This window comes from Olea europaea, unplaced genomic scaffold (assembly GCF_002742605.1).
Source record: "Olea europaea var. sylvestris unplaced genomic scaffold, O_europaea_v1 scaffold3304, whole genome shotgun sequence".
In the NCBI taxonomy this organism is placed as follows: Eukaryota; Viridiplantae; Streptophyta; class Magnoliopsida; order Lamiales; family Oleaceae; genus Olea; species Olea europaea.
This window is the reverse complement of record NW_019251974.1, coordinates 70,415-86,680: the sequence shown is the minus strand read 5'-3', so window position 1 is coordinate 86,680 and position 16,266 is coordinate 70,415. Positions and strand designations below refer to the sequence as shown.

At 35.6% G+C, this 16,266-nt stretch overlaps 1 protein-coding gene across 1 annotated transcript; it reads right to left on the bottom strand.

Moving 5' to 3' along the window:
- Nucleotides 1-1,353: 1,353 nt before the first annotated feature.
- Nucleotides 1,354-1,956, bottom strand: LOC111385834. Its single transcript, XM_023010257.1, has one exon. The coding sequence runs from the start codon at nt 1,954-1,956 to the stop codon at nt 1,354-1,356; it is 603 nt and encodes a 200-aa protein (XP_022866025.1).
- Nucleotides 1,957-16,266: the final 14,310 nt, after the last annotated feature.

Below are 16,266 nucleotides of genomic sequence, written 5' to 3'. Positions count from 1 at the left end.
GATTCCTTGGGCGGTAACCACGTGACCAAGAAAACCTACACGGTCAAGCCAAAATTCACACTTCTTGAATTTGGCATATAATTTCTCATTCCTCAAAGTTTCAAGTACAATTCGAAGTTGTTCCTCATGTTGCTTCTTGTCTTTTGAGTACACAAGTATGTCGTCAATAAACACTATGACGAACTGATCTAAATGCTGATGGAATGCTCTATTCATGAGATCCATAAATACAGCTGGAGCATTGGTCAAACCAAAAGGCATGACAGTAAATTCATAATGCCCATAACGAGTCCTGAAAGCAGTTTTCGATATATCGCTTGCCCTGATTTTTAGCTGGTGATACCCTGACCTCAAGTCGATCTTTGAAAATACTGCAGCACCCCTTAACTGGTCAAACAAATCTTCTATTCTTGGCAGTGGGTACCTATTTTTGATGGTCAGATGGTTCAATTCCCGATAGTCAATACACATCCTCATACTCCCATCCTTCTTCTTGACAAAAAGTACAGGTGCTCCCTAAGGAGATACACTTGGTCGTATGAAACCTTTCTCCAGTAACTCCTCTAATTGCAACTTCAATTCTTGTAGTTCTTTCGGTGCCATTCGGTACGGGGCCTTCGATACTGGTGCCACTCCAGGAACTAAATCAATTGTAAATTCCACTTGTCTATCTGGTGGAATGCCTGGCAAATCTTCTGGGAATACATCTGCAAAGTCTCGGACGATGTTAATATCGTTAACGGTCATTTCTGTATGTTGAGAACTATTGATGTTAACTAAGAATCCCTGGCATGACTCCTTCCTTAACATCTTTTCTGCTTGCATAGCTAATATTAGGCGCGGTAAAGACTTGAACTTTGCTCCCAAGAAATGAAACTCTTCCTCTCCCAGTTTGTGAAACAATACATCTTTCTCATGACATCGAATGGTCGCATGATTAAGTCCCAACCAATCCATGCCCAAAATAACATCGAAATATTTCATCTCCAAAAGGTATAAGTCTGCTTGTAATATTTTCCCATCAATCTCTAACTTCATAGCCTTAGTCATCAGATTTGTACAAAGAGTTCTTCTTGAAGGGATGCTAACCTCTAATTCATTATTCGTTCTTACACATGCAAAGTTGGACTTAGTGACGAATGATGTAGAGATAAAAGAATTGGTAGCCCCAGAATCAAAAAGTACATAAGCAGGTACATTAGATAATAACAGAATACCTGTTTGCATAATTTATAGTGTTAGACTAACAACCAAGGGGCGGATTTGGAAAGATGTGTAGTCCTAGGTAAAAAAGAACATAAGCAAGTGTGTTAAAATATTAAATAATTTAGTACCTGCTATCACATTCGGATCCTACTCCGCCTCATGCTGATTTAGTGCGAAAACTCGGGCCTTTCCTTTCTTGTTCTTGTCCTGATCATCATCCTTCCTTTTTGGTGGCTCTGTACAGTTGAGAGCAATGTGCCCTGGCTTACCACATCGAAAACACATGTTCTTCCCGAGTAAGCATTCACCCCTGTGGAGTTTATTACACTTAGGACACAGTGTAATATTCCCACTCGCTCCACCAATACGAACTCCTGTGTTTGGCCTTTTACTCTGCCAATTACATCTGTCCTTGTTTGGATCATTCCACTTTCTTTTTCCCGATGACTCCTTGCTCTGCTGGGCATACTGTTCAAATGAGGTCCTCTGATATGAAATAGCATGAGCCCTCTCCAACATTTCACGATATGAGGTGAAACGATGGGACATAATGATCATGCCGATCTCAGGGCGCAGTCCATTCTCGAACCTCCTAATCTTCTTAACTTCTGTATCCACCAAGTGCGGGGCATACCTTGAGAGCTGCTCAAACTGTCTTTCATAATCAGTAAGTGACATACTCCCTTGTCTGAGCTGCAAAAATTCTGATTCCTTGAAATCTCTCAAAGCCTGTGGGAAATATTTTGCCATCACTTCATCTTTAAACTGCTCCCAAGTCAGATTACATTGCTACTCTTCCGTCCATATACGTGAAACAGATTCCCACCAGTGACCAGCTGCTCCAATCAACATAAATTCTGCACATAATACTTTCTGTGCATCCGTACAAGCAATGTGTCGAAATATGCGCTCCAGGCCTCTTATCCACTCTTCGACAACCAGTGGTTCAGAATTACCGTCGAAAGTGGAAGGCTTGTACCTACGAAACTGCTCAACCACTGAGACAGCTCCAGGGGCAAAATGCGGTGCATTCTGCTGTGGCGGTGCATTTTGTGGTGGAGGTGCTTGATTTTGCCTGCTCAACTCTTGTACCGCTCGTAGTAAATCGCGTATCAAATTCGTATGAGTAGGTGGTGCCATTTCCTAAAATTTAATATGAAGTTACCAATCACACTTAGTACTAAGTCTAATAAGTTATAATTATCTATGACAATATATATCATAATTTAGTGGGAAAAATAAACGTGCATATCTTAACATTTAAAGATAAGATATTTAAAGCATTTAAATCTCGCAAAAAGCTTTAAGTACATTTATCTTCTTACCCTTTTTACATACCTTAGAGTCGTTGGAGGGTGGTCGATCGGTGAGTGCCAAAGATCATTCACATATTTCATAACTTTTAATTTAATATTATCATTAAATTCATAAATAATTAAAAAAATATTAACCTTAAACAAATATTATCTAGGAAAACAAGTAAGCAAATAAGCCTTTTATAACATGTGAAAAAAAAGAAAATTCAATATATATATAACATCACACAATTTTATTTTTTTATTTTTTTATTTTTTATCCTACACTGTTCACGTGAACAGTAACAGTACTATTCGCGTGAACAGTACCGAGTACTGTTCACGTGAACGGTCCGGTCACTGTTCACCATAATTTTTTTTTTTTTTTTTGAAACACAAAACTACACAATCATCAAGGTGTATTAAATGTATATATATAGGTAAACCTGCACACACCTTTCAATGTTAAAAGGATGATTTGACCTTTGAATTTCAACATTTTTGGCAATAATTAAATGCTCTGACATAGTATGTCACCTCCAACATTAAACAATTAATTTACCATCAAAAATTATAAAAGTGGGCAGGACTATGGAGTTAAAACACGAGCGTAGTTTCCAACGTATATATTATATAATCCACACACATGCTTATTGATACATTTATATGTCTTTGCACGAATTATAACATATAGGCAGAATCATGCATTTCACGTACAATTAATTCGATCAAATTCTAACACCATGAACAGTACGTGACACTATTCACGAGAACAGTAACCTTACTGTTCATCTTTTTTTTTTTTTTTTTTTTTAAGAAAAAAAAATGAATTTAAAAAGTTTTTTTTTTTTTTTTTTTTAAGGAAAAATAATGCATATTTGCATGCATTCACAAAATTATAAGGGCAATCTTGAAATTTTGAAAACTTAAAGATACCATATGATGAAAAAGGTGGTGGCATTATAATACACGTTTCTTACCTTTTTTTTTTTTTTGTTGCCATTTAATGCACTGTTCACATGAACAGTGCGTGAACAGTGACCCGTCACTGTTCACGTCCCATGAACAGAGCGTGAACAGTGACCCATCACTGTTTACGTCCAATTTTTTTTTTTAAACAAATAATGAGAACCCATGTGAGTCTATAGAAAATTAAACCTATGCTCTGATACCAAACTGTAACGACCCAAAATTTAAAGATTTGGAATCGTTACTAAAACATTTATTTCATAATTAAATAAATTATGTCAAACATTCTACATGAAAATTTTTCTAGTTCCATCTATAAAATAAATAAAGTCTGTGGAAAACATAATTAATTGAACCATGTTCCAAATATTAAACTTCAAATCTAACATGAAGATAAAACTGAAATAACGTAAAAAGAAATAAATAAATAAAACTTGCTAATCATGTTACTCAAAATTTATTTATCTTGAATTTCATAATTTCTGGCATTACAACTCCACCGCATCGCCCGCCAACCAACCGACCCGTTCCAATCTGTGGGGAGTAGGGAAAATGGTGAGTACATGGAAATACTCAGTAGGATATAAAAATTAATGGTGCGATCCCATATAAAAATTTTAAAACATGCATAAAAAAAATCATACCATCTCATATCTTTAAAATCCGGTAGGAGCTCATATCATATCATATCATATTGTTGTACCGGAATGGCCATATCATTCACATCATAACATATCATATTATAACTTTAACTTTCATGAGTATAAAATTCATCAGCATAAAAAAAAATATTTACATGGGACATAAAAATACTGCACCTCATATCCTACCTTATTAGATCGTTAGAATTTTTGGATGACAAAATCCAAGAAATCACGCTCCAAAAATCCTTCTCGCTGCTTCAAGAATTTATATTGTTTGAAATTGACTTCCTATTTTAAATTTCAATACCATAGGTATAAGTATCTATAAACCCTTTTTTTTAAGGTATAACGTAATATTCCTTTTACACAGCATAAATATGGAGTCTGTAATTTACCTGATTTCAACACTCTTCTTTCTCTACAACCGTGTGCTTATACATATGTCTTCTTTTGATATACATCTATAAATATATCCCACATGATCTAATCTAACAAAGTGGGTGTGTAATTGAGGATACGTGTAGTAGTAGGATAGGAGAATGGATAAATTTGGAAAACAAACTTTTTGAAATAAAATAATTGACCAAATCTTGTCAACCAACTTTATCACTCAACAAGCAATACCTCCCCCACACGTGGCCAACAAATTGGAATCAATAAAGTCTCTCTCTCTCTCTCTCTCCCCTCTTATATATATTTATTATTATTAAAATATTCAACCCTAACTTAACAAAGATTCTTCATTCTTTTCACGTGACTTGAGAGAAAATTTAAATTCATTAAATAATCAATTAAAATATAATTGTAAAGCTCTATCTTTCAACCTCGATAATTTGGACTTCGCTAATCCAAATTAACTTTTTCTCGAGCCTAACATGCATGATTAATTACGACCTATCCAACGAGCCCAATATTCATATACTTATTATCGCTCCATTAGTATCTACATTTTAAGCCAAATGAAATCGAAATTTACTATATATATACTTTAGTCCCTAAACTTTCAAAACATTAAAATATAGCATAAATAAAATTAAATTATATTCTATAAAATTTCGGGATATTATAGTGTACATGTACCAAGGTTCCTACTGATTGAACTTTGCTATTTGTACACTAATTTTTGACACATTGTTTGATACTTGCACTATTGTCAGGTGTCAATTGGATGGAAAACTATTTGAAAATCATACTGTCTAACGGGGTAATGTCATGAGGCAAAGTGCAAATTAAAGTGTGCACCATAGTGTACATGTAGCAAAGTCCTTTCCGATTGAGCTTTGCTACTTGTACACCAATTTTTAACACGTTGTTTGACACTTTCATTATTGTCAAGTGTCAATTGGATGGGAAAATTGTTTGAAATTTAAACTGTCCACAACAGGGTAATGTCACGTGGCAAACTGTAAGCTAAAGTGTACACCATAGTGTACACGTAGCAATGTTCTTACTGATTGAACTTTGTTTTGCATTATTGTCAAGGGTCAATTGGATGGGAAAACTATTTGAAATTTATACAGTCTAACGGGTAATGCCACGTGGCTAAGTGTAAACTAAAGTGTACACAATAGTGTACATGCAGCAAAGTCCTTACCGATTGAACATTGCTACTTGTACACCGATTATAAACATGTGTTTGACACTTGCATTGTTGTCAAGTGTCAATTGGATGGGAAAACTTTGCTATTTGTACATTAGTTTTTGACATATTGCTTGACACTTGCATTGTTGTCAACTGTCAATTGGATAGGAGAACTATTTGAAATTTAAACGGTCCAACAGGGTAATGTCACGTGACGAAGTGTAAACTAAAGTGTACACCATAGTGCAATGTAGCAAGGTCCTTACCAATTGAACTTTGCAATTTGTATATAGATTTTGGACATGTTGTTTGACACTTGCATTGTTGTCCAGTGTCAATTGGATGGGAAAACTTTTTGAAATTAATACAGTCTAATGGGTTAATGTCACGTGGAAAAGTACAAACTAAAGTGTACGACATATTGTACATGTAACAAGGTCTTTGCTGATTGAACTTTGCTATTTGTACACTGATTTTTAACACGTTTTTTGACACTTGCACTGTTGTCAAGTGTCAATTGGATGGGAAAATTATTTCAAATTTAAACTGTCCAACAGGATAATGTCACGTGGCAAAAGTGTAAACTAAAGTGTACACCATAGTGTACATGTAGCAAGGTTCTTGCCGATTGAACTTTACTATTTGTACACTGCTGTTTGACAAGTTATTTGACACTTGCATTGTTGTCAAGTGTTAATTGGATGGGAAAACTGTTTGAAAGTTAAACTGTACAGTAGGGTAATGTCACGTGGCAAAGTGTAAACTAAAGTATACACCATAGTGTACATGTAGCATGGTTCATACAGAGTGAACTTTGCTATTTGTACACTGATTTTTGACATGCTGTTTAACACTTTCATTGTTGTCAAGTGTCAATTGGATGGGAAAACTTTTTGATATTTAAACTGTCTGATATGACCCGGGAGTCGGGCCCGAGAAGGCAAGTGTGAGACGAGACCCGTTGATAGTCGATGGCGGACCAATGATGCAATCAAGGGCAAAGCAAGTGAAATAAGTGATGAGATTGCTCGTTCAAAAAACCATTGATGGAACCATGTTCAAGACTCAAAATGGAGCAACTTTCATGTTCGGGTCAAAGGCCGAATCAACTTGGATCAATTTGTTATCAAGTGACAAAACCGGAGGCTGAAAATAAGTCTATGTGACCGCACAAGCTAAAAGACCATGCGACCGCATAGGAGCTTACCGAAACTCAAAGGAGCCAGCCGGACTGAACCATGCGACCGCATGGAAATACACTATGCGGTCGCATAGACCAATTTTTTGGCAAATTTCATCATAGTGTACATGTAGCAAGGTTCTTACTGTTTGAACTTTGCTGTTTGTACACTAATTTTTGACACGTTGTTTGACACCTGCTTTGTTGTCAGGTGTCAACTGGATGGGAAAACTATTTGAAATTTAAACTGTCCGCAGGGTAATGTCACGTGGCAAAGTGTAAACTGAAGTGTAAGCCATAGTGTACATGTAGAAAGGTCCTTACAAATTGAACTACACTGATTTTTGACACGTTGTTTGACACTTGCATTGTCTTACAGTGACAATTGGATGGGAAAACTATTTGAAATTAAACTGTCCAACGAGCTAATGTCACGTGGCAATGTTTAAACTTAAGTGTACACCGTAGTGTACATGTAGGTAGGTCCTTACAGATTGAACATTACAATTTGTTTGCAGATTTTTGACATGTTGTTTGACACTTACATTGTTGTCAAGTGTCAATTGGATGGGAAAATTGTTTGAAAATTAAACTATCCAACAGGGTAGTGGCACGTGGCAAAGTTTACACTAAAGTGTGCACCGTAGTGTACATGTAGCAAGGTCCTTACCGAATGAATATTGCAATTTGTCCGTTGATTTTTAACACATTTTTTGACACTTGCCTTGTTGTCAAGTGTCAGTTGGATGGGAAATTGTTTGAAATTTAAACTGCCCAATAGGGTAGTGTCACGTGGCAAAGTGTAAACTAAAGTGTACACCATAGTGTACATGTAGCAAGGTTCTTGCCAATTGAACTTTGTTATTTATACACTGATTTTTGACACGTTGTTTGACACTTACGTTATTGTCAAGTGTCAATAAGATGGGAAAACTATTTGAAATTATACTCTCCAATAGGCTAATGTCACGTGGCAAAGTTTAAACTAAATTGTACACTGTAGTGTACATGTAGGGAGGTCCTTACCGGTTGAACAATGCAATTTGTTTGCTGATTTTTGACACTTGCATTGTTGTCAAGTGTCAATTGGATAGGAAAAGTGTTTGAAATTTAAACTGTCCATTAGGGCAATGTCACGTGGCATAATGTAAGCTAAAGTGTACATCACAATGTACATGTAACAAGGTTATTACCGATTGAAAATTGCTATTTGTACACTGATTTTTGTCACGTTGTTTGACACTTGCGCTGTGGTTAAGTTTCAATTGGATGGAAAAAACTGTTTGAAATTTAAACTATCCAACAGGATAGTGTCACATGGCAAAGTTTAAACTAAAGCGTACACCATAGTGTACATGTTGCAAGGTCCTCACCAATTAAACATTGTAGTGTGTACGCTAATTTTTAACACGTTTTTTACACTTGCATTGTTGTCAAGCGTCAATTGGATGGGAAAACTGTTTGAAATTTAAACTGTCCAACAATGTAGTGTCACGTGGTAAAGTGTAAACTAAAGTGTACACCATAGGTTACATGTAGCAATGCTCTTACCAATTGAACTTTGTTATTTGTACACTGATTTTTGACACGTTGCTTGACACTTGCATTGTTTTCAAGTGTCAATTGGATGGAAAAACTGCTATTTGTACTTTGATTTTTGACACGTTGTATGACACTTGCATTGCTGTCAAGTGTCAATTGGATGGGAAAACTGCTATTTGTACACTCATTTTTGACACGTTGTATGACACTTGCATTGCTGTCAAGTGTCAATTGGATGGGAAAACTGCTATTTGTACACTCATTTTTGACATGTTGTTTGAAACTTGCATTGCTGTCAAGTGTCAATTGGATGGAAAAATTGTTTGAACTTTAAACCGACCAAAAGGATAATATCACGTGGCAAAGTGTAAATTAAAGTGTACATCATAGTGTACACGTAGCAAGGTTCTTATCGATTGAACTTTGCTATTTGTACAATAACTTTTGACACGTTGTTTGACAATTGCGTTGTTGACAAGCGTTAATAGGATGTGAAAACTATTTGAAATTTAGGCTGTCTAATAGGGTAATGTCTAATGGTAAAGTGTAAACTAAAATGTACACCATAGTGTAAATGTAGCAATGTTCTTATCGATTGAACATTGCAATTTTTACATTGATTTTTAACACGTTGGTTGACACTTGAATTGTTGTTAAGTGTCAATTGGATGGGAAAACTATTTGAAACTTAAACTGTCCAACATGGTAATGTCACGTGGAAAGCGTAAACTAAAGTGTCTAACATAGTGTACATGTGGCAAGGTCCTTACCGACTGAACATTGCTATTTGTACACTGATTTTTGACACGTTGTTTGGCACTTGCATTGCTGTCAAGTGTCAATTGGATGGGAAAACTATTTGTACTCTAAACTATTTAACGGGCTAATGTCACGTGGCAAAGTTAAAACTAAAGTGTTCACCATAGTGTACATGTAGCAAGGTTCTTAATATCTGAACTTTGTTGTTTGTACACTGATTTTTGACACGTTGTTTGACACTTTCATTGTTATCAGGTGTCAATTGGATGGAAAAACTATTTGAAATTTAAACTGTCTAACAGGGTAATGTCACGTGGCAAAGTATAAACTAAAGTGTAAGCCATAGTGTACATGAAGAAAGGTCCTTACAGATTGAACTACACTGATTTTTGACACGTTGTTTGACACTTGCATTGTAGTCCAGTGATAATTGGATGGGAAAACTTTTTGAAATTAAACTATCCAACAAGCTAATGTCACATGGTAAAGTGTAAACAAAAGTGTACACCATAATGTACATGTAGCAAGGTTCTTACCGATTGAACTTTGCTATTTGTACACTAATTTTTGACACGTTGTTTGATATTGCGTTGTTGACAAGCGTTAATTGGATGTGAAAACTATTTGAAATTTAGGCTGTCTAATAGGGTAATGTCTCATGGTAAAGTGTAAACTAAAATGTACACCATAGTGTAAATGTAGCAATGTTCTTACTGATTGAACATTGCAATTTTTACACTGATTTTTAACACATTGGTGGACACTTGAGTTGTCGTCAAGTGTCAATTGGATGGGAAAATTGTTTGAAACTTACACTGTCCAACAGGGTAATGTCACGTGAAAAGTGTAAACTAAAGTGTCCACTATAGTGTACATGTAGCAAGGTCCTTACCGACTGAACATTGCTATTTGTACATTGATTTTTGACACGTTGTTTGGCGCTTGCATTGTTGTCAAGTGTCAATTGGATGGGAAAACTATTTGAACTCTAAACTATTTAACGGGCTAATGTCATGTGGCAAAGTTTAAACTAAAGTGTTCACCATAGTGTACATGTAGCTAGGTTCTTACTGTTTGAACTTTGCTGTTTGTGCACTGATTTTTGACACGTTGTTTAACACTTTCATTGTTGTCAGGTGTCAATTGGATGGGAAAACTATTTGAAATTTAAACTGTCCAGCAGGGTAATGTCACGTGGCAAAGTGTGAACTAAAGTGTAAGCGATAGTGTACATGAAGAAAGGTCCTTACAGATTGAACTACACTGATTTTTGACACGTTGTTTAACATTTGCATTATTGTCCAGTGACAATTGGACGGGAAATTTTTTTGAAATTTAACTATCCAACAGGCTAATGTCACATGGCAAAGTTTAAACTTAAGTGTACACCGTAGTGTACATGTAGGAAGGTCCTTGCGGATTGAACATTACAATTTGTTCGTAGATTTTTAACACGTCGTTTGACACTTGCATCGTTGTCAAGTGTCAATTGGATGGAAAAATTGCTTGAAATTTAAACTGTCTAACAGGGTAGTGTCACGTGGCAAAGTTTACACTAAAGTGTACACCGTGGTGTACATTTACCAAGGTCCTTACCGATTGAACATTGCAGTTTGTATGCTGATTTTTAACACGTTTTTTGACACTTGCGTTGTCGTCAAGTGTCAATTGGATACGAATTTTTTTGAAATTTAAACTGTCCAATAGGGTAGTGTCACGTGGCAAAGTGTAAACTAAAGTGTACACCATAGTGTACATGAAGCAAGGTTTTTACCAATTGGACCTTATTATTTATACATTGATTTTTGACACATTATTTGACACTTGCATTGTTGTCAAGCGTCAATTGGATGGGAAAACTACTATTTGTACACTGATTTTTGTCATGTTGTTTGACACTTGCATTGTTGTCAAGCGTCAATTGGATGGGAAAACTACTATTTGTACACTGATTTTTGTCATGTTGTTTGACACTTGCATTGTTGTCAAGTGTTAATTGAATGGGAAAACTGCTATTTGAACACTCATTTTTTACATGTTGTTTGACACTTGTATTGTTGTCAAGTGTCAATTGGATGAGAAAATTGTTTGAAATTTAAACTGTCCAATAGGGCAATATCACATGGCATAGTGTAACCTAAGGTGTACACCACAGTGTACATTTAGCGAGGCCCTTACCTATTGAATTTTGATATTTGTACACTAATTTTTGACACGTTGTTTGACACTTGCATTGTTGTAGAGTGTCAATTGGATGGAAAAACTATTTGAAATTTAAACTGTCCAATAGGGTAATGTCACGGGGTAAAGTGTAGACTAAAGTGTGCACACAATAGTTAACATGTGGCAAGGTTCTCACAGATTGAACTTTGCTATTTGTACACTGATTTTTAACACTTTGTTTGACACTTGCATTGTTGTCAAGTGTCAATTGGATGGGAAAATCGTTTGAAATTTAAACTATCCAACAGGGTAGTGTAACGTGGCAAAGTGTAAATTAAAGTGTACACCATAGTGTACATGTGGCAAGGCTCTTAACAATTGAACTTTGTTATTTCTGCAGAGATTTTTAACACGTTGTTTGATACTTGCATTGTTGTCAAGTGTCAATTGGATGTGAAAATTGCTATTTGTACACTCATTTTTGACACGTTTTTTGACACTTGCATTGTTGTCAAGTGTCAATCGGATGGGAAAACTGTTTGAAATTTAAACTATCCAACAGGGTAATGTCACGTGGCATAGTGCATGCTAAAGTGTACACCACAGTGTACATGTAGCAAGGTTCTTACCGATTGAACTTTGCTATTTGTACTCTGATTTTTGACACGTTGTTTGACACTTGCGTTGTTGTCAAGTGTCAATTGGATGGGAAAGTTGCTATTTGTACATTGATTTTTGACACGTTGTTTGACACTTGCACTGTTGTCAAGTTTCAATTGGATGGGAAAACTGTTTGAAATTGAAACTGTCCAATAGGGTAATGAGACGTGGTAAAGTGTAAACTAAAGTGTACACCACAATGTACATGCAGCAATGTTCTTACCAATTGAACTTTATTATTTATACACTGATTTTGGAAACGTTGTTCGACACTTGCATTGTTTTCTAGAGTCAATTGGATGGGTAAACTGCTATTTGTACATTGATTTTTGACATGTTGTTTGACACTTGCATTGCTGTCAAGGGTCTATTGGATGGGAAAACTACTACTTGTACACTCATTTTTGATATGTTGTTTGACACTTGCATTGTTATCAAGTGTCAATTGGAGGGGAAAACTGTTTGAAATTTAAATTGTCCAATAGGGTAGTATAACGTGGCAAAGTGTAAACTAAAGTGTACACCGATGTGTACATGTAGCAAGGCTCATACCAATTGAACTTTATTATTTCTACACTGATTTTAGACACATTGTTTGACACTTGCATTGTTGTCAAGTGTAAATTGGATGGGAAAACTTCTATTTGTACACTGATTTTCGACACGTTGTTTGACACTTGTATTGTTGTCAAGTGTCAATTTGATGGGAAAATTGCTATTTGTACACTCATTTTAGACACGTTGTTTGACACTTGCATTGTTGTCAAGTGTCAATTGTATGGGAAAACTGTTTGAAATTTTAACTGTCCAACAGGGTAATGTCACGTGGCATAGTTTAAGCTAAAGTGTACACCATAGTGTACATGTAGCAAGGTTCTTACCGATTGAACTTTGCCATTTGTACACTGATTTTTGACACGTTGTTTGACACTTGCCTTGTTGCCAAGTGTCAATTGGATGGGAAAATTGCTATTTGTAAACAGATTTTTGACACGTTGTTTGACACTTTCATTATTGTCAAGTGTCAATTGGATTAGAAAACTGTTCGAAACTTAAACTGTCCAACAGGGTCAGGTGACCTGGCGAAGTGTAAACTAAAGTGTACGCTATAGTGTACATGTAGAAAGGTCCTTACCGATTGAACTTTGCTAATTGTACACTGATTTTTAACACGTTGTTTGATGCTTGCATTGTTGTCAAGTGTCAATAGGATGAGAAAACTGTTTGAAATTAAACTGTCCAACACACTAATGTTACGTGGCAAAGTTTCAACTAAATTGTACACCATAGTGTGCATCTAGGAAGGTCCTTACCGACTAAACATTGTAGTTTGTACGCTGATTTTTAACACATTTTTTTACACTTGCATTGTTGTCAAGTGTCAATTGGATGGGAAAACTGTCTGAAATTTAAACTGTCCAACAGGGCAGTGTCACGTGGTAAAGTGTAAACTAAAGTGTACAGCATAGTGTATATGTAACAAGGTTCTTAGCAATTGAACATTGTTATTTATACACTGATTTTTGACACATTGTTTGACACCTGCATTGTTGTCAAGTATCAATTGGATGAGGAAACTGCTATTTGTACATTGATTTTTGACACGTTGTTTGACACTAGCATTGTTGTCAAGTGTCAATTGGATGGGAAAACTGTTTGAAATTTAAACTTTCCAACAGCGTAATGTCACGTGCCAAAGTGTAGACTAAAGTGTCTACACCATAGTTAACATGTAGTAAGGTTCTCATCGATTGAACTTTGCTATTTGTACACTGATTTTTGACACGTTGTTTGATGCTTGCATTGTTGTCAAGTGTCAATTGGATGGGATAACCGTTTGAAATTTAAACTATCCAACAAGGTAGTGACACGTGGCAAAGTGTAAACTAAAGTGTACACCACAGTGTACATATAGCAAGGCTCTTACCAATTGAACTTTGTTATTTCTACACTGATTTTTGACACGTTGTTTGACACTTGCATTGTTGTCAAGTGTCAATTGGATGGGAAAACTGCTTTTTGTACACGGATTTTTGACAAGTTGTTTGACACTTGCATTGTTGTCAAGTGTCAATTGGATGGAAAAATTGCTATTTGTACACTCATTTTTGACATGTTTGACACTTGCATTGTTGTCAAGTGTCAATTGGATGGGAAAACTATTTGAAATTTAAACTGTCCAACAGGGTAATGTCACGTGGCATAGTGTAAGCTAAAGTGTACACCACAGTATACATGTAGCAAGGTTCTTACCGACTGAACTTTACTATTTGTACGCTGATTTTTGACACGTTGTTTAACACTTGCGTTGTTGTCAAGTGTCAATTGGATGGAAAAATTGCTATTTGTACACTGATTTTTGACACGTTTGACACTTGCACTTTTGTGAAGTTTCAATTGGATGGGAAAACTGTTTGAAATTTAAACTGTCTAATAAGGTAATGTCACGTGGCAAAGTGTAAATTAAACCTTACACCACAGTGTACATATAGCAAGGTCCTTACCGATTGAACTTTGCTATTTGTAAACAGATTTTCGACACGTTGTTTTACACTTGCATTGTTGTCAAGTGTCAATTGGATTGGAAAATTGTTCGAAATTTAAACTGTCCAACAGGGTAATGTGATGTGGCAAAGTTTGAAATAAATTGTACACCGTAGTGTACATGTAGGAAGGTCCTTACCGGTTGAACAATGCAGTTTGTTTTCTGATTTTTGACACTTGCATTATTATCTAGTGTCAATTGGATGGGAAAACTTTTAGAAATTTAAACTATCCAACAGGGTAGTGTCATGTGGCAAAGTTTAAACTAATGTGTACACCATAGTGTACATGTTGCAAGGTCCTTACCGATTAAACATTGTAGCTTGTACGCTGATTTTTAACACTTTTTTGATACTTGCATTGTTGTCAAGTATCAATTGGATGGAAAAACTGTTTGAAATTTAAACTGTCCAATAGGGTAGTATCACGTGGTAAAGTGTAAACTAAAGTGTACACCATAGTGTACATGTAGCAATGTTCTTGCCAATTCAACTTTGTTATTTATACACTGATTTTTGACAGGTTGTTTGACACTTTCATTGTTTTCAAGTGTCAATTGGATAGGGAAACTACTATTTGAACATTGATTTTTGACACATTGTTTGACACTTGCATTGTTGTCAAGTGTCAATTGGATAGGAAAACTGCTATTATACACTCATTTTTGACAGATTGTTTGACACTTGCATTGTTGTCAAGTGTAAATTGGATGGAAAACTGTTTGAATTTTAAACCGTCCAACGGGGTAGTGTCATGTGGCAAAGTGTAAACTAATGTGTACACCATAGTGTACATGTAGTAAGGTTCTTACCGTCTGAACTTTGCTATTTTTACCCTGATTTTTGAGACGTTGCTTAACACTTACATTGTTGTCAAGAGTCAATTGGCTGGGAAAATTCCTATTTGTACACTGATTTTTGATACGTTGTTTGACACTTGCATTGTTGTCAAGTTTCAATTAAATGGGAAAACTATTTGAAATTTAAACTATCTAATAGGATAATGTTACGTGGCAAAGTGTAAACAAAAGTGGACACCATACTGTACATGTAGCAAGGTACTTACCGATTGAACTTTGCTATTTGTATACAGATTTTCGACACATTGTTTGACACTTGCATTGTTGTCAAGTATATATTGGATGAGAAAATTGTTTGAAATTTAAACTATCCAACAGGACAATGTCACGTGGCATAGTGTAAACTAAAGTGTACACCACAGTATACATTTAGCGAGGTTCCTACCTATTGAATTTTGATATTTGTACACTGATTTTTGAAACATTGTTTGACACTTGCATTGTTGTCAAGTGTCAATTGGATGGAAAAACTGTTTGAAATATAAACTATCCAACAGGGTAATGTCACGTGGCAAAGTGTAGACTAAGTCTGTACACCATAGTGAAGATGTAGCAAGGTTCTTAGCAACTGAACTTTACTATTTGCACACAGATTTTTGACACGTTGTTTGACACTTACATTGTTGTCAAGTGTCAATTGGATGGAAAAACTGTTTGAAATATAAACTATCCAACAGGGTAATGTCACGTGGCAAAGTGTAGACTAAGTCTGTACACCATAGTGAAGATGTAGCAAGGTTCCTAGCAACTGAACTTTACTATTTGCACACAGATTTTTGACACGTTGTTTGACACTTACATTGTTGTCAAGTGTCAATTGGATGTTAAAACTGTTTGAAATTTAAACTATCCAACAGTGTAGT